Source organism: Molossus molossus, unplaced genomic scaffold (assembly GCF_014108415.1).
Source record: "Molossus molossus isolate mMolMol1 unplaced genomic scaffold, mMolMol1.p scaffold_m16_p_6, whole genome shotgun sequence".
NCBI classification, from domain to species: domain Eukaryota; kingdom Metazoa; phylum Chordata; class Mammalia; order Chiroptera; family Molossidae; genus Molossus; species Molossus molossus.
The window spans coordinates 109,639,113-109,664,891 of record NW_023425399.1 but is presented as its reverse complement, the minus strand read 5'-3'; the positions used below and the strand labels follow the sequence as shown (position 1 = coordinate 109,664,891).

Below are 25,779 nucleotides of genomic sequence, written 5' to 3'. Positions count from 1 at the left end.
TCAGGTTAATTCACTGGGTTAGGTAATAACAAAAAGTACAAGGTTGTAATTTTAATCCCAACAGACACATGACCTATCTGAATCTTTCAAAAATACACAAAGGAACTGACTGGGTAAGGAAGTAAGGACACACCAGCCAAAGCCCATTCTCACCATTGCAAAGCATCTGAAAGAACACATCTCACCACCCCCGCCACACACACACACACACACACACACACACAGATTGGTGGTGCCATCAACATATACAATAGAGAGCATTATTTTATATATATTTTAAGAGGGGAAGAAATATAACTAAGAATATTATAATCCTACAGAATTTTTATCCCACTTTCTTCTATGAAACCATCCTCGAATATTTATTACGAAAAGACAGAGCTTCCTGTTCTGGGGTCTGTGGAGCTGGCAGAACTCACCTTGGCGTGGTGCCTTCAGGTGGCTGCTCACAATCACTCAGGGCTCAGGATCCTCTCCGAAGGAGCAAGTCCAAAATCACAGGATGTTCAAGGAAGAAGGACAATCTGTCATTTCTTCCTTCTTTCAGGCACTAACGCCTCCCTGGCCCTGGGCACTGTCTGAAAGAATGCGGTTAGAGAATAACAGGGAAACCTCAGCATTTCTGCTTCAACCTCCTGCTTGGTGCCCTCAGGTCGTGGGACACCTGGTACTATAACATCACTTCCGCACCTCCCTTTCCCTCAGGGAGCTATTTTGAAGAGCCACCTGGAGTTGATGACCTCTAGAGATTCATGCTCGGCCAAGGAGGAGGGAAGACCCTAAGGTACAAAATTTAAGGAAACTCTCACTTTAAAGTGTTGACTCTGAGCATCTGCAACCAGGGCCCTGGGAGCAAGCACCTCCTTAAGAATGAGCCACCCACTAAGCAAAATTTAAGGAGGCACTTGTGCTCAGAGTCATACAAACAAACACTGGCTAACACCTAAAAATTAGTGCCTCCTTAAACTTTGCCCCCTAGGAGCCTTGCTCGCCCCACTTTACTCCTGACCCTGCTTGGATACCTGGTCAGGTTTGGGATACAGGAGGCTGCAGGTCTGTATTTGGTGGCTACATTGCTATCTTATATTGCCCTACAGATACCTTATGGGGCTTCCATCAAGTTATTGGAATTAGAGTGAAATTATCTGCTGGTGGTGCAGATGGAGTATCTCCATCTTGGGAAAGTTAAAAACTCTTAGGAAAATGCCTTGCTGGTCCTGATGTTCTAAAAGGGGAAAGAGACTCTACATGAAAAGGTTCCCAACGGAGCATCTGATAAGGAAAACTGGAAGTTGCTAGGTTTGAGTGAGAATGCAAATAGAAAAGTCTTAATTCTTTTTTCTGATGACTTAACGTATAAATGGCCTGCCAGTATCCGGAGGCCCAGCTGCACTGTCTCAGGGCTGAGGGGGGTGGTTCCGGAAAGCAGCCTGAAGAATTTCTATGCAGAGAAGAGCAAGTTTAAATAGTTTGGCTGGAGGGGTGGTCGACGTTTTAGAAGGACCAGAAATGTTCCCACTTCCTGAAAGCGACCACTCTGTTCACATCAACATGGAAGTAAAATCCTCTAAGTAAAATCAGGGTATGTATGTTGCCTGATGTCATATAACTAGGAATGGAGTGGGCAAAAAATGGGGGTCAGATGGGGTTCAAGTTCACAAGAAAATAGAAATAAACGTACAGACCTGAACCTGTTTCTCAGAGTCCGTGAGGCACTGGACACATCGCGTTCTGCCCCTTGCTGCTCCCTGAAAACTCACGTGGTCATCCCACAGTTAGAAACCTTCCGCACTGGACCCACAGAGTCCAAACAACGTATTTGTTCTGCTGAAAGGCAATGAGTTAAAATGGCCCATCATGGGTCTTTATAACAGAACATGTTAAATTAGAAAAACTTCAGTTTAAACATGAACTTTGCCTTTCGCCGTACATGCGAGTAACTTGCTTGACTTCTCTGAACTTGGTTTTAAAATAAGGATAACAGAAGATACCCGATAAGGGTTCTGCGAGTGTTAAATGTGCTAATGAAAAGAAAGCCTCTAAATTAAAAAAAAAATCATTCAATTATGTTATTTTCCTCCCTTTTTCTAGTGACTGTGCATTGAACTCAAAGAAGAGTCACAGACTGGATAAGAAGATGATCAGGCCCCCAAATTAATTTTACAAATCGGGGAACTGAAGTCCCTAAGGACAGAGTCTGATCGTATGTTATGCTTGAATGGCAATCGGTGGGAATGCAGTTAATCAGAAAAAACAGTTTCTCCCAACAACACATCCCCTGCATACCGATAAATCCACTCCCTGCAAAGGTCTCTGAAGGAGAAATAGTCATTGCGGGTGTGGCAGGTTAGTGGCCAAGTTATTTTGGTCAAGGGCTTCTCAGCATCTTTCAGATCATGTCACATTCACCCACTCATGCCATGTTCACGGATTCCACAATATTTGTTGAAAGTCAAGTACCTTCCAGGTCTAGCACGAAGCGCCACAGAGCTACGCTGTAGCCCTGCTGGGGAGTTCAGCATGGTCTACTGATTCTCAATTTATTTTCATCTGTTTTGTAAAGCCACCTGTGACTTATTATAAATATTCACACATGCTAATTCTTTCCCCTTATGAATTTAAGTCCTTCTCTTTAAAATTAGCTCATTGGCCTCTGTTAGTAGCTGTAAAATAACTTTGATATGTAATAAATTAACATTTAATGAAATCAGATTTATATTTGAAAAGCATTCTGTCTTTTTCACTGCTTGTTTGCTTGGCCTGGAGAAAAAATATTGCTGGTAGTCTCACAACTGGTCATAGAACAATCACACGGTGCAGTCATGTTGTCTTTCTTTATTCTGATAAATAGATAAAACATGTGTAAACTACACAGCATATGAAATAATATACTGTACATAACAACTGGCAACTGATCAAAGGTATTTAATATTTGAAAAAACTATGTACATATTAAGTGTCTATCAAGGAAAAGCCAAAAGATATTCATTCATTTGAGGTTATTCATGAAATATTTTGGTTGGCCCCCAAACCCAAATCCATATTTTTTTCACTTCTAGAGACTGATTTCACACCAATGTTAAAGTCAACTCTAATGTGTTTTAAGGTCAGCAAGAAAAACTTATCCCTCACACTCATTTCTAGCAGGTGGGCTTACTTCCTAGATCATTTACAATAAAACTAGAATATCTGGGATACCTATAGAGTTTCTGGAAAGATCCCTAGGACTGCTTCTACACTGTCATGACCAGTGGGGCTCATGCCCACAATTCCCAGATGCCAATCCCAGATCCATGTGCTAGTGGCTATGGGGCAGACTGGTAGAAGTGAGTGTGGGTAGAAAGACAATAAAATTATAAATGGGTGAGGGAGCTGGTGATAGAAATGCTAAGAGCAAGATCGGGATAATCAACCAGGTGTCTGAGAAGGGTCAAGTCACCAAAATCATCTGCCGACCAACGTTAGAAGAGAGTGAACTAGAGGGAACACTACATGCTTCCCGCTAAACCGTATCTATGCACGTGATTCCTTGATAGTGATGGGACTATGGTAACAGAAACCAACTGGACTGTCAAGGGCAAGAGACTTTGCCACTGAACAAGATGATGTCACCCTTGCTGATGACAAATAAGAATGGGTGATCAGCTCTGAACTCCGTAGACGCAGGGAGTCGCTTTTCTACGATGTCGTTTTCTGAGACGGCAGCTGCCTCTGTGCCGTCCTCGTTAACCTCGATGTGTGACTTGTGCACCATTCTCGACAAATACAGACGACCTCCTGAAGCCAGGCCAGAGAAATCAGCTCTGGATTCGTCGAAGATCCCTCCCAGCCCCAGGGCTTGTAAATAGCGTTTGAGTTCATAATTCTTCTCTATCTTGAACCGAGGGAGAAACACCTTCACGTACTGGCGCCTCATTTTTCTGGGGCTGGTCCATTTCATTAGATTCTCAAAGGTCAGCTGTTTTTCGATCTGCACGGATATTTAAAAGGCACTTTAAAATCACTCGGTTAAGAAACAAATTAAACAACAAACAAATTATGATTTTCCGTCAGTATCCTCGCCTGCATCCTATATGTATGCATAAGCATGTGAATGGGCCCTGGACAGTATGGAAATGGGAAATGATGAAAACAAGTAGTTCAAGCACTCTTTAAAAATCACATGTTTAGCCCTGGCTGGTTTGGCTCAGCGGTTAGAGCGTCGACCTGCGGTCAGGAGAGACCTGGGTTCGGTTCCCGCTAAGGGCATGTACCTCGGTTGCAGTTTGTCCCCGGCCCTGGTCGGTTGTGCGGGTGGCAGCCACTCGATGTGTTCCTTTCACATCGATGTTTCTCTCTCTCTCTGTTCCTCTCTCTCCCTCCCACTCTATCTGTACAAAAAATGGGAAAATGTCCTCGGATGAGGATAAAAAAAAAAAATCACGTTTACTTTGTTCTGCTATGACACGGTGTGACTTCATTGCATTCCAGGGAATTTCTGCCCTTTGCCCCCATACAGACACATTTAGCCAAAGTGGAACAATGGGCTGGTGAAGGAACTAGGGAGTCAGAGATCATCAGAGGGAGAAAGGAGCTCAGTAGCCATGTAGGTCAGTGTTGCCTGACCACTTCCTCATGATGAGAGACATAGAAAATGATGGGATACACCCATGGAACGAACCCCACAAGGAGCGGGGTTCCTGAGGCAAGGAGCAGGAGGCTCTGGCCTCAAGGCCGTGGGTGATCCGTATCTCCAGCACAGTCACGCACACTGTCAGGGAGGCATGGATCCAAAATAACTCCCCTACTCAACACAGGGGACAGCTGAAGGTCAAGAGAATGTTGGGAAATGTGCCCAAGGTGCCCAGCTGGGAAACGTTACATGGGTAGGAACTCGCGTCTGTCTCCAACACCACTGCCGCCCCCAATGATTCACATGTGAAGTTCACCAGCTCTGGGAACTGGTCTTAGACTACTCCAGACTCATCACTTCACACTTACAAGATTTTTCATGCGTATTGTTTCCAGATCTGATATGTGGGCATTTATTTGTTCTCAAGAATTCAAATTTATATAATCAAATGTAGTCTTAAATAAATTTTCTGTGTGTAAATTACCCAGTTCGAAGTTAATCTGTAATAACTTTTTATTTTGAGTTAAAATTTTTTCTCATTTAGCCCACTAACTTCATCATCATTACTTAGTCGTGTAGCATTATGTAGGTATGTAGGTTTATACTACTCTGACCCATACACTAGGGGAACCTATTACAGAAAAAAGACCACTCAGACAATAAGTAGAAGGACGAATCTACCTTTTGAGTTACCTACTGCTTGTTTTATCTAGGCTATTTTTCTATCATTGCAGATTATTTGAAGTTAAAATAGTTAATGTGTGCTAAAATGCCATTGGTATAAATATCATCAAGTGAATTATTTGTGTGCCCCTATTTTATGTTATCTCACTTTCCATTTAAAAATGCCAACTTTATGACATTTCACTTGCTGTTCATGCCAAACAAGATGACATCAATGAAGCACCTGGCACCTAGTAGGTGATCAATAATCGCCCTTCGATTGGAAGTGCAGAGAAAGGAGATGAAGTTTAGGCTTCTAGATTTCAGGCTGCAGTCTGAAGTGGCCAAATTCGCAAGGAGAAGAGGTTGAAATTCACAAGCAGAAAGGGTACAGGGATCTGAGATGCAGTGATGACGTCTGGCTGGCATGACCACCACCGTCTGCCCCTGGCACTGTGCTGGCCCGTTGGCTACCTGTCACAGTGCAGTCCCTAACCTCTGCTTTTCCTAGAGACACAGCAGCACAGACTGACATCATACATTTAAATTCTCAAAGGACTAGGACTTCAAAATGCCATCGTATCATTCCTGCCTGAAACTGCTTAGTCTATCAAAATTTCAATATACTTGAAAGACAGTTTTCATGGCCAAGGGCAAAGAAGATCGAAACCCATGCCCTGTTCCCTCCACAGCTGAGGTGTGAGGGTTTCCAATGTTACAACTATTTAAACGAAGTTATGCTAAGCTGAGGTAAGGCCACCTTGACACCTATAACAATGCCTGGCACATGGTAGGTACTCCTTGAATATTTGTCAAGTAAATGAATAAGTGGGTAAGTCTCTAATATTCCAACAACCTGAAATCTTAAAGTTGTTGGGTGAATGCACAATTAACAGTCTCCTAAAAGTTGTCCCCAACAGGGAAGGTGACAGTGGTAACTTACTTGGGAGAGGTTTCCACTCTTAGGCAGCATTATGTACATGCTTATACCTCCATGATATCTGAGTTCAAGAACTTGCATATACGGGTCCCGAATGACAGACAAGTTGAATATCCGTTCTTGATACATCATGGAGACAGCTTTCCCAGGACACTGGAAGTCAAGTCACAAACACCTTTTAATGAGCCCACTTTGTTTCACTTACTGACCAGGTACAAAAGGAAGAACTTTTTTTTTTTTTCAGTATATCCTGTAGGTTTTTCCTCACACGTTACCAGTAGTGATTGCCTGGGTGCACATCTTAGTGGTGAAAACACAGACTTTAACTGCCTGAGTTTATGTACTTACTTATTTTCTTTATTGATTTTAGAGAGAGAGGAAGGGGGAGAAAGAGAGAGATAGAAACATCGATGAGAGAGAACATCAACTGGCCACCTCCTGCATGCCCCCCACTGGGGATCAGGTCCACAACCTGGGGATGTGCCCTGATTGGGAATTGAACCGGCGACCTCTTGGTGGAGGGGTCGATGCTCAACCACTGAGCCACATGGGCCGGGCATAACTGCCTGAGTTTAAAACTCCCCAGCTGTGCCCTGGCCAATTTGGTTCAGAGGCTGGAGCATCGGCCCTCGGACCATGTGGGTTCAATTCCAGTCAAGGGCATGTACCTTGGTTGTAGTTTGGTTCCCGGTCCAGGTCAGGGTAATGCCGGAGGTAACCAGTCAATGTGTCTCTCTCACATCAATGTCTCTGCCCCCCTCTCTCTCTCTCTCTCCCTCACACTCTGTTTGAAGATAAATGAAAAAATGTCCTCAAGTGAGAATTTTTTTTAAAAGATTTTTTTAAAAACTCCCCAGCTGTGTGATCTTAGGCAAGTTACTTCACCTCTCTGTGTCTCCATTCCCTCGTCTATATAATGAGGGTAATGATGGTCTCTACTGCATGGGATTATTGTAAGCATTATGAGAGTTAATATATCTAGCATTTGGAACATTGCCTTGCACTTAGTGTTTTATCTGAAAATGTCTATATAAGTAATAAATAATTATTAAACAGCATTACAATTAAAATGAATGCTATCGGCTTTTTCTCTTGTCAGAAATAAAATACAGACAGTACTATCAAAATCACACAATTTAAGAATGAGGCCTCGTAAAAGATGTTTTTTTAATTTCTGCAAAATATATGACATCGCTCCGATTGACTCGGGGGAAACACAGTAGCTCTAACCTTGAGGAATATCATCTGCAGACATGGAAATGCTGGAGAGGTGCAAAAAGCCATCCTTTTCCTAAAAGATACTGTGGTTCTGCAAACATGTCATCTTGCTGTCATATCTCCCTTTGGTACAGAAAGTTCTACGGGAGGAGGAGAATTGTTTACGCTAAGACTAAAGGTCCTTCTGGCTCTAGAAAGGGTATCCTTTTAGACTGAGAGTCTGAAGCTCAGAAAGAACACGCCTAGGGCAGTGCAGGGGGAGGCACCGCCCGGCGAGCCAGGTCAGCCGATCTGAGCCCGACACACATGGGGGCTGGCCTGCCACAGCACTGCCTGTCCTCACCAGGGCAAGGATCAACAGCTGAACTAGGCTGGAGAAAGACTAGAACAAGACTTCTTAGCAAAGAGGTCATGTCCCCAAAACTGACACCAGTGTTATAGATTCCGTAGTCTTTTAGAAGCTATCTATTATAACTATATTGCAAGGGATATCAAATAGGTAGGAAGATCATTTTAAACAGTTGTTACCTATTGACACTTATTTAAGTGAACACGCCTGTAGGCGCAAAAGCCAAAACCCACGAACAGTGTAGGGGACAGGCATGCCGCATCTTCGCTGGAGGAAACGAACCAGCAAACGCAGTCTACGCGGGAGGTGTGAAGGAGAGTGGGGACCAAAATCACACTTCCAAGCTCCGTTAACAACGCCAGCTCCATCCCTAAAATTCTCGGCTACCTAGCAATTACGCAGTTAATGTCTCTACAGACAGAGCCGCATTTTTATTAGGATTTATTGCACTATTACTTTCCACATACAAATTTCCAAACATGTCTATGCCCCTCTCTTTGTTCTCACGAAGACACCTGCATTGGAAACTTTTGGAAACTTGCCCTCGAGGCTGTCCTTAGGACCCGGTAGTCAGGGACACCCTGCGGGGCTGGCTGTACCCCAAAGTGCAGGACTCAAAGGGCAGTCACCGCAATCAGCCTGAGGGTCATCCTGGTCCCTGTAAACTCTGCACTGCCTCCTCCCTCCTCCCAATGCCTCCCAGCACCTTCCTGCTGCCACACTGCAGGTGCAGCCTGCCTCGGTGTCCTTATTCCCAGTCCCCCCTCATCCAGTGACCCCATTGCTACCGGCATTCAGCACTGTGTCCTACAGCTCTGATGTGGGGAAACGCAGAAAGAACCTTTCAATGGGCTTTTCCACTTGAAAAACAAAACTAAGCTTAAAAGTTAAATCTGAACTTCTCTACCTCAACATAATCGACTGAGTGGTTGAAAGGGAGATAGGAGGTGAATTATGGAATCGCTTGATTTCCCTTGCGACCAGGTCTGCAGTGGTTACGTTAACTAGCCTGAAACCAGGCAGCTTCCAGGAGGCGAGGCGAGGATCCCGCTGCAGTTTTGCTGACTCCAAGGCCTTTGATGTTTCTACGATAGTAAGATTATCACGTGCAAATTGGTAAAAAAAAAAAAAAAAAAAAAAAGCAACAAACACAAAAATATCTATTTTGTGAAGGTTGTTTTAAATAAAAGAGAATTCAATGAAGAAACGGATATAATCGATATTCGGAAATGCATAACTTTATTAAACATAATTTTATGTTTTGGCAAAAGAAACACATATTTGCCTTGACTGCGGAAAAATCATTGATATTAAATGACTTTAACTGTGCACCCTGCAGTTAGAATTACGAAAAATAAAACCTACACTTTTGTCATATTTTCTTCTTCTAGGCCCCCTACTGGGATATCGTCAAATAAATTCATATGTTATTTCTTTTCTCCATTTCAAATATATTTGGGGGAATATCAACTTACAGGACATCTCCAGTTGAATTCCATAACCGGCATTAGCAGGAAAATAGAAACTTCATTTTCTAAACGCCTGACCATACAATATCGTGAATGCAACAGGAAAACGAGTCTAGAACTGCTGAACCCAGTATTTGTAACTATCGCGATCGCAGCAAAGAAACACTGTTGGCGAAAAGCCTCCAAGAGTCAGTGGATCTCCATACCTTGGGGGATTTGAAGCGGCAGCTCACCGTGTCCTGCTTGGTGAAGGCCGACTCCCACCTGCCCTTGAAGTACACGGCGCTCACCAGCACCATGACGGCGGAGGAGCTGATGCTCCCTTCGTCTATGATGCTCTTGATCTTGCCTTTTAAGAAATAAATTGGGGGGGGAAAGGTTAATTTTTAATGTACATTTTTTTAAATTTTTAGATGAGATAAGCATATTTGTCTTAGCCCATAATTATAACAATAATCTATGAGCAATTACTCTGTTCAGCACTTTTTAAATGTTTTCTGTGCAATATTTGGTTTAATCCTCCCAGGATCCCCATGAAGTAGGCACTATAATTTCAAGAGCAGAGAGAAGTCAAGTAATTTGTATAAAGTCTCACGACAAGAAACCCCGGCAAGAGGATTCCGACCCAGGAGGAGAATTCCCAGATCCCCTCCCTGCTGCAGGCACCCAGCTGCCTTTGTGTCATTGATGAGGCCACAGCACGCCCAGGATAACGTAAGCCATTCCGCTGAAAGAGCTCTTCTGCATTAATGAGATGTTTGCTAAATGCTTTGCGCTATTCTGATACTTGAATCACTGCAGTGAGAGACACACCTCGCCATCTCTGGGCTCACACTCCAGTCCAGGGGAGGCGACAACCAAAGGCAGGTGTAGCACGCCCGTGTCACAGCGCTCAGTGAGCTGTGGGGTCACAGGCTACAGGCACCCCTCTCTGGCCGGCCGGCCTGCTGAGCTGAGCGCAAGGTGTGGGGCAAGGAGACCCGCCACAGAGCTGGGAGTGTTCGTTCGAGGGCGTGGAAGCCTGGAAGAGCAAAGTGAATCTGGGGAAACCCAACTCATTCCGATGCTACGGGAAGAGTAAAGCTGGAGAAGTTGAGGCAGGGGTCACATAGTGAAGGGCCTTCACCGTCTGCAAAGAGTTTTGGATTCTCCTGAAGGCAGTGGAGAATTATTCATGGTTCATTGGAAGACAAGGAAGGGCACGGTCATGACGGATCAGATTTGTCTTTCAAAAGGACACCTCTGGTCGTGTGTGGAGGATGGGGGTGGGAGTAGGACCTCGGTGTGTTTGTTGCAACAGTGGCAGTATTTGCAGTGTTCCCCCAAATAAATATTGAGTACATATGCTTATCAGAATGAGAATGATTATATATATGTATATGTGCATGGAAAAGAAATAAATAAATGTTCCAAATGGAGAAAAGTATTAGTAATAGAAGCCCACTCAGTTATTAAAAAAGTAATTGCAGTTTCTCTTGATGCATGAATAGTATATTTGAAACGTGTGGTGGCTCAAAGATGAATTAACAAACAGAAAGAAAATTGAGACACTGTATTCTTATTCCCAGGATTAACTGTATGCTGTTTAAATGTTTGTGTTTAACAGTACAAATCACGTCTCCTATATCTAACACAGAGCCAACCTCGGCAAATACGTGTATTTTGTTCAGAGTATAAACAAAGCCAAGCCTCAGGTAGAGAAATGGCTGGCTTTGGAGTCAGTTGATGTACAAAACAACAAAAAGCATTTCCTTATTTGCTTTGTACAGAACATATGCTGTGATTCGGTGTCAAGTTGTGGAAGAGGCTTACCAATAAACAGATGTACTTTTTCTCGAAGGTACTACCTGTGCCACATATACTATTGTGATAAGTAAAAATAATTTTAAATTAAAGATAAAGTATGCATCCCTTAGCATAAGCAATGATATGAAATATATTTCTTAGGCAGTAGGATGTCATAATTTTAATAAGATCCTTCAGTCCAAGAAGGAACAGTAAGATGCTGGGTTGATCATTAGAATGAAATCTGTAGCGGTCATTAAAAATAATGTCCTATAGAACTTCCGGTCCAGACGGCGGTATTGTGTCCTCCCACAACCACATCAAAGTCACAACTAAACTACAGAACAACCATCCTTCAGAACCGCCTGGCATCGAGCTGAGTGGAAGTCCTACATCTACGAGATTAAAGCAGCAGCCACAGGAGACTGGCAGGAGGGCGGAGGGGACGGGCTGGTCCCACACCCACGTGTGGCGGATAAAAATCAGGAGGACACCTCGGCTGGGAAGGTCCTCCCTGAGGACTGAGGGGTCCCCGTCCCACACCAGGCCCCCAGCTCAGGGTTCCAGTGCCAGGAAGAGAATCCCCATAACTTCTGGCTGGAAAAACCAGCGGGAACTGAGGCTCAGGGAGGCTAAAGCGGCTGGAGCCCCAGGCAGCTCCTTAAAGGGCCCGCGCACGGACTTATCAGACTCTCTCCCTCTAAGCTTGGAGGGGAGGCAGCTCGAGGGGCACCAGAGACACACAGGGAAGAACTGAGCTGTTTGGCACTGGAGCGAGGGCTGGAGAGGGGGCTTTCTTCGAGACAAACTGCTGTCAGAGGCCTTTGTTCCTTTGGTGAGCCCTTCCCTGGGGCAGCAGACAGCCCCCATATCTGGGACTCCAGCAACCTGGCTCACAGGGGTAGCCCCACCCTGGTGACTCCCTGAGGCCCCGCCCCACCCAACTTTCAGGCCCACCCAAGCTGTTGCCAGTTGCTTTACCATAGAATTGACCTGTCTTGGATCCTGCTTCAGGTTTTCCTAAATTCTTTCAAACAAGCAGCATCTGGTCTCAGCTAGCCCCATAACTCTCATTAAGTAAGAAACAAACACAGGGAGGCAGCAAAAATGAGGAGACAAAGAAACAGATCCCGAATGAAAGAGCAAAACAAAATCCCAGGAAAAGAACTAAGCAAAATGGAGATAAGCAACCTAACAGATGCTGAGTTCAAAATGCAGCTTATAAGGATGCTCAATGAACTTAGTGAGAACCTCAGCGAACTTAGTGAGGATCTCAAGAGCATAAAAAAGGACACCAGTCAGAAATCAAGAATGCATAGTCAGAAATGAAGGAGGCACTAACTGAAATAAAAAATAATTTGCACAGATTCAATAGTAGGGTAGGTAAAACCAAGAAGTAAACCATCAATTTGGAAAAGAAGGAAGCAAAAAACACCCAATCAGAACAGCAAAAAGAAAAAAGAATCCAAAAATATTAGGATAGTGTAGGGAGCATCTGGGACAACTTCAACTGTGCCAACATTCGTATCTTGGGGGTGCCAGAAGGAGAAGAGAGAGAACAAGAAATCGAAAACCTATTTGAAACAATAATGGCAGAAAAATTCCCTAACTTGGTGAAGGAAACAGACATACAAGTCCAGGAAGCACAGAGAGTCCCAAACAAGATCAACCCCAAGAGGCCCACACCAAGACACATCATCATCCAAATGCAAAAGGTTCAGGACAAAGAGAGAATCTTAAAAGCAGCAAGAGAAAAGCAGTTAGTTACCTACAAGGGTGTTCCCATAAGACTGTCAGCTGATTTCTCAAAAGAAACTTTGCAGGCCAGTAGGGAGTGGCAAGAAATATTCAGAGTGATGAAAAGCAAGAACCTACAACCAAGATTACTCTATCCTGCAAAGCTGTCCTTTAGAATCGATGGCCATATAAGGACTTTCCCAGACAAGAAAAAGTTAAAGGAGTTCATCACCAAACCGTTATTATATGAAATGATGAAGGGTCTTTTTGAAGAAAAAGATAAAATATATGAACAAACAAAATGGCAATGAATACATATTTATCAAAAATTGAATCTACAAACAAAATGAACAGGCAGAACAGAAATAATCTCATAGATACAGAGAACAATTTGTTGGTTGCCAGATAAGACGGGGGTTGGGGGAATGGGTGAAAAAGGTGAAGGCATTAAGAAGAACAAATTGGTTGCTAGACTGACAAACCTCAAAGGGAAGGGAGTTGGGAGGTAGAAAGAAATAAACCAATCCTGGCCGATTTAGCTCAGCAGTTAAAACGTCGGCCTGTGGTCCAGAGAGACCCGGGTTCGGTTCCCGCTAAGGGCATGTACCTCGGTTGCAGTTTGTCCCCGGCCCTGGTTGGTTGTGCGGGTGGCAGCCATTCGATGTGTCCCTTTCACGTTGATGTTTCTCTCTCTCTCTCTCTCTTCTTCTCTCTCCCTCCCACTCTATCTGAACAAAAAATGGAAAAATGTCCTCGGGTGAGGATAAAAAAATAAAAAAAATAAACCAAAGAACTTATATTCATAACCAAGGGACACAGACAACAGTGTGGGAAAAGGCAAAAGGGGGGTGGGAGTGGAGAGGAGGGGGTCAATGGGGGAAAAATGAGGAACATCTGTAATACATTCAACAATAAAGATAAATAAATAAAAGAAAGAAAGAAAGAAATGTGGAATCATGATAAAAAGAGAAAGAAAGAGAGAAAGAAAGAGAGAAAGAGAGAAAGAGAGAAAGAGAGAAAGAGAAAGAAAGAAGAAAGAAGAAGAAAGAAGAAAGAGGAAGAAGGAAGAAGGAAGAAGGAAAGAAGGAAAGAAGGAAAGAAAGAAAGAAAGAAAGAAAGAAAGAAAGAAAGAAAGAAAGACTTATAAACTACTCTTAGTCTTGTTCACTACCCAGGCACAAAACATTGAGGATAACTGAGTAAATTACCTTAGCTTATCACTAATGTATGAAATGGCCATAATAAAATCTATTTGTCACACAAGAGTATTTTCCAGTCAAATAGGATTATGTGACAGCCAAGACTTCTTAAAAATATAAAGCAGCCCAGCCAGTGTGGCTCACTCGTTAGGTGTTGACCCGTGTGCTGGGAAGTCACTGGTTTGATTCCCAGTGAGGGCACAGGCCCAGGTTGTGGGCCCAGACCCCAGTGAGGGGGATGCAGGAAGTGGCCAATCAATGTTCTCTCTCATCAATGTTTCTCTCTCTCTTCCTCTCCTTTCCTCTCTCTGGAGTCAGTAAGGAAAAAAGGAAAAACTTAAAAAAAAAAGTATAAAGCATTCAAATTATTAAGATTGCTCAACACCATATTGCAGACAAATACTAAATAACGACAAGCATTGTTCGGGATTAGGAAGAGCAGCAGCTCCTTCTGTGTACAAAAGACTCCTAACTCTAACGTTGACGTTCTCAACATTCACATAGAACTGACCAATCCTGTAGAAAAATCGAGCATTGCACTCACCATGAGTCTCATCTTCAACCCATTTGTTAATTTTATATTTGGTGTCTTCTACAGCATTTGTATAGTCGACTCCTTCCACTTTGGCATTGTATAATTTTTCAGCACACCTAATATAATCCTATAAATACAAATAATATACAGTTCTATAAGAAACACGCAGTTCTATTTACAAATCACCACCAACTCAGCACTTAAAAAACATATTCCTGAATTTGTCTCTTTGTTTTCGGTACCTCACTCAAGGATTCATTCCTGGAAGAGGAGGTGGAGAACTCAGGCTCATTGTTGAACTGAAGGTTAATCCACATGGATGGGGAGACTAACAGAGACCATGGCTAATGCCCACCTCCCTGCCTTTACCACTGCTTTCTCACCATAAACACTTCAGGAGCCTCAAACTTGTCTCCCTTGCTGATGTCACCCCATCCTACTGAAAATTTGCCAAGGCTACCTCTTGAACTTAAGGTAAAGCCCAAATCCCTGGACCTGGTCTGCAAGGCTCTGCTGACCTGCATCCCACTTCTCTCGTTTCTAGCCACTGTCCCCTTTATCCTGCTCCCTAGCAACACCCAACTCCAGGAAGCTCCTCAGAAGTGTCATGAGTCCTGTCTCTCTGGAGGTCCTTGAACAGTTGTGTCTTACTTGCTTTCTAGTTCCAAGCGTAGATGCCCTTCCTTGATAGAAGTCTTCCCTGGGCCCCTCCTGAATCCTCCAGTAGTCCCTTAGCCTTCATTTCCTGACCAACTCTTATCACACTGCATCTTACTTACATCTGAGGTTCCTGAGCCCCTCACAAGACAGTAAATTCCGTGAAATCAGGACCACATATGCCTTAGTGATCATTGTAATCCCGGCCCTTGGCACATTGCACATAATAGGTGTTCAAGAAATATTTTTTTTCAATAAAAAGAAATAATAGAAATCTAATAAATCAACACACCAGCAATAGAACAAATATACACATACAAATTTTGAGAAAAAGTTTTTTTTTATAATTGGGGAAAATAAAATTCATTACCAAGGGTATGTATTGTCAAGGGATACTCTGATAAGCTTGATAGGATTTTCAACCCTAATAATTAGGATTGGTTAGTTATCCACTGTCTGTCTGCAGGATGATATTACCTCTATAAAGAAGGCTTTGTGTGTAATTTCCATGAATAAGGCTCTTTTGATCTTCTTGTTTATCCATCCATCCATCCATCCACCCATCCATCCACCCATCCATCCACCCACCCATCCATCCATTCATCATCCATCCATTCTGACACTGGCTACAAAGAGTAGTTTTCAGAATCAGTTCCTGGCCAGACAAGTTGATGAGTGCAGGGTGCCAGCATTTCCAGAAAATTCTAGAAGAGCTTCGGGCCACCAAGAATTTCTGTGTATATGTGTGTGTGTTATGCACCTAACTTTTGTTTAGCCCAGCTAGCATGTCTTGCCAATCCCCCTCAAGCCCTGCTGCTTATGCCCCTAAAATAATGCATAAAACATAAGCAACAAAGAAGGAAACTATTAAGGATTTACCGTCTGTCCATATGCTTATTGGTCAATTGAATATGTTCTTTTGTAAAATGTCAGATCAAGCTTTTCCTACTGGGCTGTTTGGCTTTTTCTTATTGTTTCATTGGAGTTTTTGGTTTTGGATATCAGTGTTTGGATGCTTATATGTATCACAAATATGTTCTGCCCCGTTTTACTCTCTTCGTGATGTTCTATAATAAAAATACATTCTTTATTCTAATGCCATCTCTCCTGTCTGCTTTATCTTATTAGTGCTTTCTGTATCCTAAAACAAAGATTTTTTTTTAAAACTTTGATTATCCAAGGTCTTAAGAATAATCTATATTTATCTACTACACACTTTCGTTGTTTCACCATTCACATTTATATCTATGATCCACCTGAAATTGGTTGCTTTGTATACAGATCGGTGTATTTTTCTCTATGGATAGCCAGTTCAACCAATGCCAGTTATTACAAACTTCCCTTCCTTGTTGATCTGCGGAGTCACAATGATCACAAATCGAGGTTCTCTGTGTGTCTGTCTCAGGATCTCTACTGTGTCCCCCTGGTCTACAGTCTATCTCTACAAAAATGCCACCAAATCTTAATTATTATAGCTCTTAAGCCTTAATTTCCAGTAATTTAAATCCTCTGGATTTTTTTTTCTTCACAGTTAACTTTTCTTAATTTTTTGCATTTCCATGTAAATTTTAAAATCAGCTTGGTCATAAATTTCTCCCAAATCAATTGCTTTGAATCTATAAATAAATAGACATCTTTATAATATTGAGTATTTTATACATAAAATATATCCTTTGTCTTTAAATTCTTCTTTCTTTAGTAATTTTTTGATTTGTGGATATCTTTCATTAGATTCATTCCCAGGTATTTAATGTTTTATAATACCACTGTAGATGTTATTGTTTTTAATTTTATTTTTAATTATGAATGAAACAAAGAAATACTAATGAGTTTATATGCTAAACTTGCTAAATTCACTATTAAATCTAATAACTGATTTCTAAAATCTTTTATATTTCTACATGCACAATTGTTATCTGTGGATAATGATAACTTTATTTCCTCCTTCCCAAACCAAATAAATTTTACTTCTTTTTCTTTTTATCTGTGACCTCCAGTTCAATGTTTGTATTAGTTATGACTCCAGTAAAATGTTTATGAAAATGTTACGAAAACATCCTCATCTTGTTCCTGGTGTTACTTTCACAATGTAGCGAATTACATTTATTGACTTATAAATGTTAACATTGAATCCCATCGTCATCTCTGCATCCCCACCATACATATGGTTCTTTGCACTTGGTCAGTGCTCAGGAAATGGTTGTTGAATACTAAGGTAGAGAGTACCTTAGTGACACTTTGTTTTAGCTGCCATGACAATACTATGCACAATTTCCATTTTCAATGCATATTGAAGTTTCAAAATTACAAATTAAACCATGAAAACTGAGAGCCTTAGAGACTGTTTAGTATAATTCTCTCATTTTATCAACCAGGATTACTGAAGGACACAGAGCAATGAAGTAACAGACTTAGGACTCAGGTGAACCTGAACTGAACCTGGCGTTCTTCATTGTACCTGAATGTCTTTGAAAAATGAATATGTGATTCAGTCATGTGGAAGGCCCTTTGATTACATATAGTGCTACAGGGTTTCAGATTGGGAAAAAGTGTTCCTCTGATCATTCTGGTCTTCTTATAGGCTATAGTTTTCTCTTCTTCCATCAGGGACTATCCTCTTCAGTCAGTGGCCTAGGTGAGACTCTTCTTCTCTGTGGTCTGCATTGATGCAGTCTCCTGGTTGGGTTGTTGAATTAAAGATTTTTTATTGTGTATGTTCCTGTAAGCAGGGGAGACTAACTGAGATTCCCCCATCCTGTGACAAAGAAAAGAGTTTTTTCTCTCTTTTTTTTAAATTGAAGAATAAATGGCTTTCATTATTCAAAGTTCCATTAGAGTATCATGATGCTTAAACTGTTACTCATCTCTTGCTTTTGGAAATATCTGATGGTCATCAAGTTGTAGTAGGAAGAGCCCTCGTTACAGTAAAACCACATGGGTGCAATCTACATGCTAACGTTCTGTTTCCAACACATGGAATGAAGATCAAGGGCATAGCTTTTGATTTGTAAGAACCAACTGCTCTATAAGCTTCACTGTATCATCTTCTTCACGTTGCCAAACAATCCGCAGACCTTCTGTGCCCCCATTCTTCAAATTATTGATCAGCTCTCGCCTTTATTGTGTTTCTAAGTGCCTTGTTCTGTACACACACTGAAGGCCAGAAGAAGGGGAACACAGGGAGTCTGCTATAAATAGTAGCATGACAGACACATCAATGTCCAATTGAAGAGAGTTGGCAGTCCTTCAGGGACACGGCAGTATTTGTGGGAATAGAGACACAAACGTGGGGCCGGACATACAGGGTGGCCCCTACAACACTTGCCTAGGATTCTTTGGGGAAGGTTTTTAAAAAACAAAGTGACCTAATGCTTCACAACTGGCAGGCTGCCAAAGGACTTGGGTGTGGTGCTGGAAGGGACAAAGAATGTGAGTGGGTGACAGGCAGAGGAGATAAGAGTGGTTGGGTGGAACACAGAGAGCTGGGAAGGCACAGGTGGGGATTCCTCCAGAATTGTCACAGAGGAGCAGTTTCATGGTTGTCTCAGAAATGGACAATTAAAAGGGAGAACAAACATGCCCAGAGGATCATGGCCACTGTGTCTGCTTGAGCCGCACTAACCAGCTTCTGGTTGTCACAGCAATGCTGGTTCTAGAGTAGGGGTTGAGCACAGCAACCTCAAGGGTGCATTCTGATCTCGTGGGTATTTGGATGAGCAGATACTAGGATGGATAAATTGATGATACAAACACCACAGAGTAATACTAAAATTTAGTCTGCTGACCTCAAGAAAACCTACTCCCCACCTCTGTGTCAGGTCTGAACTGCTCCTCTGCCCATGGCTGGCCTCATCCGGCTATGTCTCTTACCAGGAACTCTTTTTATAAATGAGTTTCCTGAAAAGACAAGTCAGTCGGTCCTGCAAGGAGAAACCGAAGGGCATGGCTGAGAACAAAGGAGGTGACTTTACCACTGGAGTTGCAAAGCTACTCTAGGAGACAAAGCTCAGAGAAAAAATGGACAGTCTCCCCTGCTGCCCAAGGACCACCCTAGGTGGGCTGTCTGCTCCCCGACCCCAGTGACAGGTCCATATCACAGCCAGGCAGGTTGTCTTCAGTTATTGGAGCCTGTCCATCCAGCGACCCGAACTATGTGGATCACTCGGGTATAGTTATACTTTGAAAACAGGTGATGCTATTGTGAATACACCTGGGAGCATCGTTAGTAGTGACAGGAGAACAAAATCACCGTTGTATGGCTCAGTGGAAAGAGGTAAGCCTTTATGCGCATGCTGGACTGAACAAAACTCAGGTCCAGAATGAAAATAACCTTCTAAGACAGGAGGCGGAACTTACCTCATGAAAGTCAACCACTTTGTCTGCAAAAAGACCATCGGCAATGCTGAGTTCGTAATCCTGGTGGAATGAGTTTATGTTGGAGAGAAGTCTTTTCAGTTGAGATTGGACTCCTGGCTGTTATTAAAAAGATTTATAAAAAGTTATTCTTGGGCTGCAAAGATATGCATACTCTTATTTACATAGTAAATAAAACATGTACATCGTACCATAAAATAATTAAAAATAATATTATAAAAGCAGCAAGTAATGTCACGTGAATCGACAATTGGCTCACAGTAGTGTCTGTGATCAAAGTTAATTAAAGGATTTGCCAAAGTAAATGATTAATCTTAGAATAATATTATTAACAGAAGATAATAGATTTGCCTACTATGTGCACTAATTCATTTTACCAATGTAAATTGGCTGTGAATATCAAAGATAAAAGTAAAACATTTAGTCCTATACTACTTTGCCCAGATCTGGCTGACACACAAGTATTGGTAAGTTAATAATTAACAAAAATATTATCAAAAAATGGTGTTTGAAATATTCGCAGTATGGAATTCTGAGTGAAACATGTTCCTTTGCTTTAAAAGGACAAAGAGCATAATTAAGTATATCAGTGAGACAAGAATTTTTCTAAATTTAGTCTTGAAGTCTGTTTTTCTATAAGAAAACATTGTCTTTACCTGCGTATTAGAAGAGTTTCCATGTCCTGAGCTGACAGCATTGATGTGGAGAATCTGCAAACAGGGATAGGGAAGCAGTTAGCAGGTCATGCTGAACAAGAAGGGACCTGGGGAAATCAGACAAGGCATGGAGATTTCATTGGGTGTGTGTGTGTGTGTGTGTGTGTGTGTGTGTGTGTGTGAGCACACAGGGCAGGAATGAAATGTGCAGCTACCCTATTGACTTGGTGAAAACAGATGGTTCATTGGAGAAAGCATAATTTGGGAGAGTTAAATCGATAGCTACAAATGAAATGTGTTTAATTATTTGAGTTGACTCATTCTGGGGGAGTAATTGAAATGCCCACTAATTAAACCTGGACAAGGATGAAAAGGGGTCAAATGAAAACTCTCTGTAAGCAAGTGGGAGGCAAGATTAACCCGAACCCATAGGCACCCTCGCGTGAAACGGAGACGTTGTTATTGACTAGAAATTCCTAAGTATGAAGCTAAGTTAGGACTTGGGAGATATAATTTTTCATCCTGTAATTATTTGAAATTAAGTCATTTTAAGCTTTTTCCCTTTCCAGTGTGACTGTCAGAACCTCATTATTCTAATAATTGCTCTATGCCCAAGTCTTGATTTTCTGTTGCACTTGAGCTAAAATCCCCCAGACCCTTATGTCCATGGGGTCTCATGCCAGCTCCTCTGTGAGGAAGTGATAAAGGTTACTGCCCATCTGACACTCACCTGTGCAAATGACTGGAGCAAACTAAATGTGTGCTATCTCCAGGGCTTGAAGGACAACACACAGAGGTAACCATGGACTCGTTTAACTTACATTCCCCCAACCAATTGTTTGAAAGGTCTAAATAGCCACCAGGCAATGGTGGATTTGCTCCTGTGCCTCAGTTTGTGACTCCTAGAATCTTATTGGTTGGAGCTTTTTGTAGAAATGTGTAGCTTCTCTTTAAGGGGCCCTGTAGTCTATTTTTGAATCACATCCCTAGTGGGCAGTGGGGATGAACAGAGGGGAATTTCATTAAACAAGTCTATCTTGCTCTCGGTGCCTCTGTGAGAACTTTCAACATCAAGGCTTCATAGTCCTAATTAATGGCAACATCTTATTGGCTGGGGGGGAAATGGAACAGCTCAGAAGAGACATGAAAACTTAACAAGGCCAAGAGCGTCACTATTAGTCTTAATAGGTCACAGATCATTGAAACCTACCTCGTTTCTACATCCTCCTAATCTTGAATAACATGAGATGGAATGAGAGATAAGGTAAAATCAACAAGGCAGATTTGATATATAAATTAGTAGTTAATTGAAAATTCACAAGTGGGGTCATGTTTTCCTCCAATTCTATGATGTTGTGGAGCGTGAGAACATGTTGCTTTGGCCAAACACGAAGATTTTCAGTGTCTTAAAGAAAATTGTAGTTATCATCTCTTCCCAATTAATAGAGCTCTGAGGGTATTTAAGGAATTCTGCTTCACAGCTTTGTGGTGAGTTTCACCGACTGTGACTCCACTGGCGAACTTGGAGTTGGTAACTTGTCACGAAGAGAGGCAGGTTCCACGAGAACCTTCCATTTCCATGGAATTATTTATTTTGTTGTTACAAGGAGAGGAACTCAAAGCATGAGTCCTTATAACTTGGACTATGTCATTGCAGTTTTTTATTCTGCATTGTAACACTGATGTTAGAAACGAGATGTTTACCTCTTCGTGCTCCCCCAAATGAAAACAAAAAGGTTGCAAACAGAAGTTGTCACCATCAGTCAGCTCTGGCCAGACTGTGTCCACCAACCTTGAACTTGGGTGGTCCCTTGTGTGTCTTTCCTCCCTAAGGTGAGGGGCTGGGGGTGGGAGGGTCCAGTTCTATGAGCTTTGAAAGTTTAGGGAGAAAAATGTAACCAAGAGAAAGCTGAGAACATGTTGGAAGTCATAGTTATTATTAAGTAATCTTGAGTAAAATAAGAATGTCTTTGTGGCAAAACCTTTTCCACAATAATGTCTGCTCCTCAGAATTGTAAACATTTTATTCACTATCTCATAAAAAGAACCTAGTAATTAACGTGAAGCCTGGCAAGGAGAAATAAAATCTCTGCATTTGGGGCCAAAATTCCTCTTAAAGCACACTAACTTTTTTAATGTTCTGTAGTTTTCTTAAAAAAAAAAAAAATTCCTAAAGTCACTATTGTATAGATTTGGAAGTAAATGGATGTACTAGAAAATAAAATACCATCATAAAGTCTCAGGACAGAAATATACTAATCTCTTTTCTGAGCTAACTTGTGGAACCTAGACAATATTATAAAAATTATATGAATATCCAGAAATTATTCTTCTTAACTTTTGAGAAAAACTTAAATATATGTATCAATATTTAACATCCTTCTTTATTTCTAATTTTACTCCAGTTTGATATTAACTTGGTTGTCTTTTCTGACATTTCTAGTTGGCTTCTAGTGAAGTAGACTGATACAATATTAAGGTGATACATATCTGTTCGCATATATTTTTTTTAATTCTAAGAAATTACAAATTGAATAATAAAACTACTTTAACTAACAATGAGTAATCATACTGGTAAATACTTAAATGTGATAAATATTAAATAAAATTTCAAAGGCTATAATTATCATAATTTGAAATGCTAAGAATCCTATACTTTCATATACCCTAGAGAGTCCCTTGGTAGGAAAATCAAAATTTCTCTTTTTTTAAATAACTGGTAACATATTTAGATGATGGCAAAAAGAGGAAAGTCATGGGTTTATTCAATGTAAGAAATTTCAGAATACCAGAATTGAGGGGTAAAAAAAAAAAGATATTCTGAGTCAACCTGTATCCCAGTGGGCTGCTACCTGTTTCTGTGTGTGCATGTGTGTGTGTGTGTGTGTGTTTATGCCAAATTACAAAACTATTATATCTTCCCACAAAAGTGGTAGAATAAGTAATATATTATAATGATTATTTTTGTAATGTTTTTGGTAAAACCCAATTGTGTTTCAGAACATTTAAATTTGTATAACCTTTAAATACTATTGTAATAGAAAGACGTGATTTAGGATAAAAATGTATGACATGCTGTGTTTCAATGGAAATGTTATGTGAGAGAGAAGAGAGGGTCAAGAAGCTCAGGAAAAAAAAGGAAATAAAATGTTTAAACTTTTCTATTAAAACAAGAAGCTACAGTTATATTAGAGCTAAATAAAAGAACATGAAACTGAACACACAGCCTTGTAAATAAATACCCTTTCCTGGTTCTCTTACTCAGATGACAAGCAGCGTCCAGGTCACCTGAACACCCCTGAACCCCACTCATGCTGCTTCTGGGCTTTAATACTATTGTCTGGTAAAGAAACCAGGCTTTGCAGAGAGTAGCTGACTTTTCCTTGAGCCAAGAAAATTCAAGACAAGTCTAAAATATCCTGTTGTCAGCAAGCACAGATATTTTATAGTCATCTGGAAGAATTTATTTAAAAAGATAGGTTTAGCCCTGACCAGTTGCTCAGTGGTTAGAGCATCGACCTTCAGACAGAAGGCTATTGAGTTTGATTCCAGTCAAGGACATGTAGCTGGGTGGCAGGTTCCATCCCTGGCTCCAATCAGGGTCATGCAGGAGGCAATCAATCAATGGGTCTCTCTCATATCGATGTTTCTCTCTCTCTCCCTCCCTCTCTTCCACTCCATCTAAAAATCAATGGAAAAATATCTTCGGGCGAGGATTAACAAAAATTAATAATAAAGTTTAAAGGGATCAGTGCTGCAACCATTTGAGCATCGAAAAGGAAGCGGACTGTTGGGCCATGCCAGGGTTTGGGAGAGACACACAGATGGATGCTATAATGGGAGGAATCGGGGGGCACAGGGGTGACAGTGGCCTCCACATGCAGCCTGGACCTGGTGTCCCTTCTGCTACTGAATTTCAGTGATACATTTCTGAGAGAAGAGAAGAGGGGAAATCGTGAACATTGTGCTTCCCTGTGCAGCCTGGCTCAGGGCAGTGCACAAGAGTGAGCTCATAAGCACTTTCTAACAGGTGGTGGTGACATGTGATGACCATCCAGGTAGGCTGCTGGAACATCCTATTGCGGCATTTAAATGGTTCTCGAACTTTCGTATGTACACAGGGAGCTTATTAAAGCACGGACTGCTGGGCTCTATCCCCACGGTCTCTGACTCAGTAGGTCCGGGTGGAGGCCCAAGCACTTGCATTTCTAACAAGTTCTCCAGGTGATGCTGATGCTGCGGGTCCAGGAAACACGCTTTGAGACCCTGCGCTAAGGAAAAAGGACCAAAGCTGCAGTTCTGGACATATTTCTGCTGCCTCCCAGCTGAAGAGCAAGGGCTGCGAGCTGTGTGCATTCTTCACACCTGGAGAGGGGCTCATGGCTCTGTGTTCACTGACCTGGGACCACTGCAGTCAAACATTCGCTGGGGGAAAACAAGTTGCCCTAAAGAGTCATCGCAGAAGCCACAACCGAGACTGACCTTATCCATCTGAGAAGCACAGTCACCTCGCACACCCAAGCGGACCATGGCCAGGGCAGTGATGATGCTCAGAGAGGAAAAGAACACATTCCCACTTCCTTGACTGTTATCGATCTCTCGGAACAGATTGAAGCAAAAGTCTGCATTTACTGCAGCAAGGGAGGTCATCGTGAAACGGAGTGTCACCTAGAGAAGACGGGGAAATGATATGAGTTCCGAGTATGTTTTCTGTGAATATAATGGGTTTTATATTCTTTTACTTTTTAAAAGGTTCATTTCTTCAGCCTTGGATGTAACCATCACATAACTTAGAACAAAGAAAATTGTTCCTTTGGGCTAGGTTCTTGTTACCGACACTCTAAAACTGTGTCTTCTGACAACAATATTATGAAATATTCACTTTTTTTTACATTGATATTCTCTAGTGCAATGCTTCTGTGTTTCTGCCCATGGTCTTATATTCTTATCTAGAACATAATCTCGTTTCTCCTTGATGTGGCATTTCTATGCAGTGGCCTCTGGTAATTTCATTTTTATTGAATTGATTGGGGTGACACTGGTTAACAATACTATACAGGTCTCAGGTCCATGGTTCTACAACACATCATCTGTACACTGTACTGTGTGCCCACCACCCCAAGTTAAGTCTCCTCCCGTCACCATTTATCCTCCCTGGACCCTCCCCCACCTCACTGTATCCACCCTCCCCCAGCATTTTTAAATCCTAAGCAGACACATTCATGGGGCCTATTCTAAAATCACTTCAGATTTCTAAGCTGAAATAAAGCCAACGTGCTGTTTGCAGTAAAATAAATATTACAACATTAGACAGTTTATCAAAGGGGCTATAGTCCTGGAGATGTAACACAGCATTTCCTTACCCATTGTCTCCATCATAGCTTGCAAATACAGTCTTAGAATAATCATACATCTTAACTTTTTCTTAGGACCATCTTAATTTATAATAATCATCATACTTGGTCCTATCGGTGTATTTATTATTTTCAGACAATTTTCTGATTCCTCTGGAAATGGAAATGGAATTACCATATTATGTATCACAAAGAGTCACAAGACTTTCCAACACAGAGGTCTGTCTCTTA

The 25,779-nt window shown here is 41.7% G+C and overlaps 1 protein-coding gene across 2 annotated transcripts; it reads right to left on the bottom strand.

Annotated features, from left to right (window-relative positions):
• Nucleotides 1-3,571: 3,571 nt before the first annotated feature.
• Nucleotides 3,572-24,844, bottom strand: SERPINB7 (serpin family B member 7). Of its 2 annotated transcripts, XM_036245740.1 has the most exons (7): nucleotides 24,677-24,844; nucleotides 20,195-20,248; nucleotides 19,521-19,637; nucleotides 14,517-14,634; nucleotides 9,458-9,600; nucleotides 6,219-6,368; nucleotides 3,572-3,970 (listed from the first exon to the last, which is right to left on the bottom strand). In XM_036245740.1, the coding sequence occupies exons 1-7, from the start codon at nucleotides 24,842-24,844 to the stop codon at nucleotides 3,572-3,574; spliced, it is 1,149 nt and encodes a 382-aa protein (XP_036101633.1). The 2 variants fall into 2 exon arrangements, with proteins under 2 accessions (XP_036101633.1, XP_036101634.1); XM_036245741.1 differs by lacking the exon at nucleotides 20,195-20,248.
• Nucleotides 24,845-25,779: the final 935 nt, after the last annotated feature.

Excerpts from the sequence above, each read along its gene's own strand:
- SERPINB7 (XM_036245740.1), bottom strand. The coding sequence starts at position 24,844 with ATGACCTCCCTTGCTGCAGTAAATGCAGACTTTTGCTTCAATCTGTTC. Across the intron at positions 20,249-24,676 it reads GTGCTTCTCAGATGGATAAG|ATTCTCCACATCAATGCTGT; the intron begins GTCAGTCTCGGT and ends CCCTGTTTGCAG. Across the intron at positions 19,638-20,194 it reads GAAACTCTTCTAATACGCAG|CCAGGAGTCCAATCTCAACT; the intron begins GTAAAGACAATG and ends TTTTAATAACAG.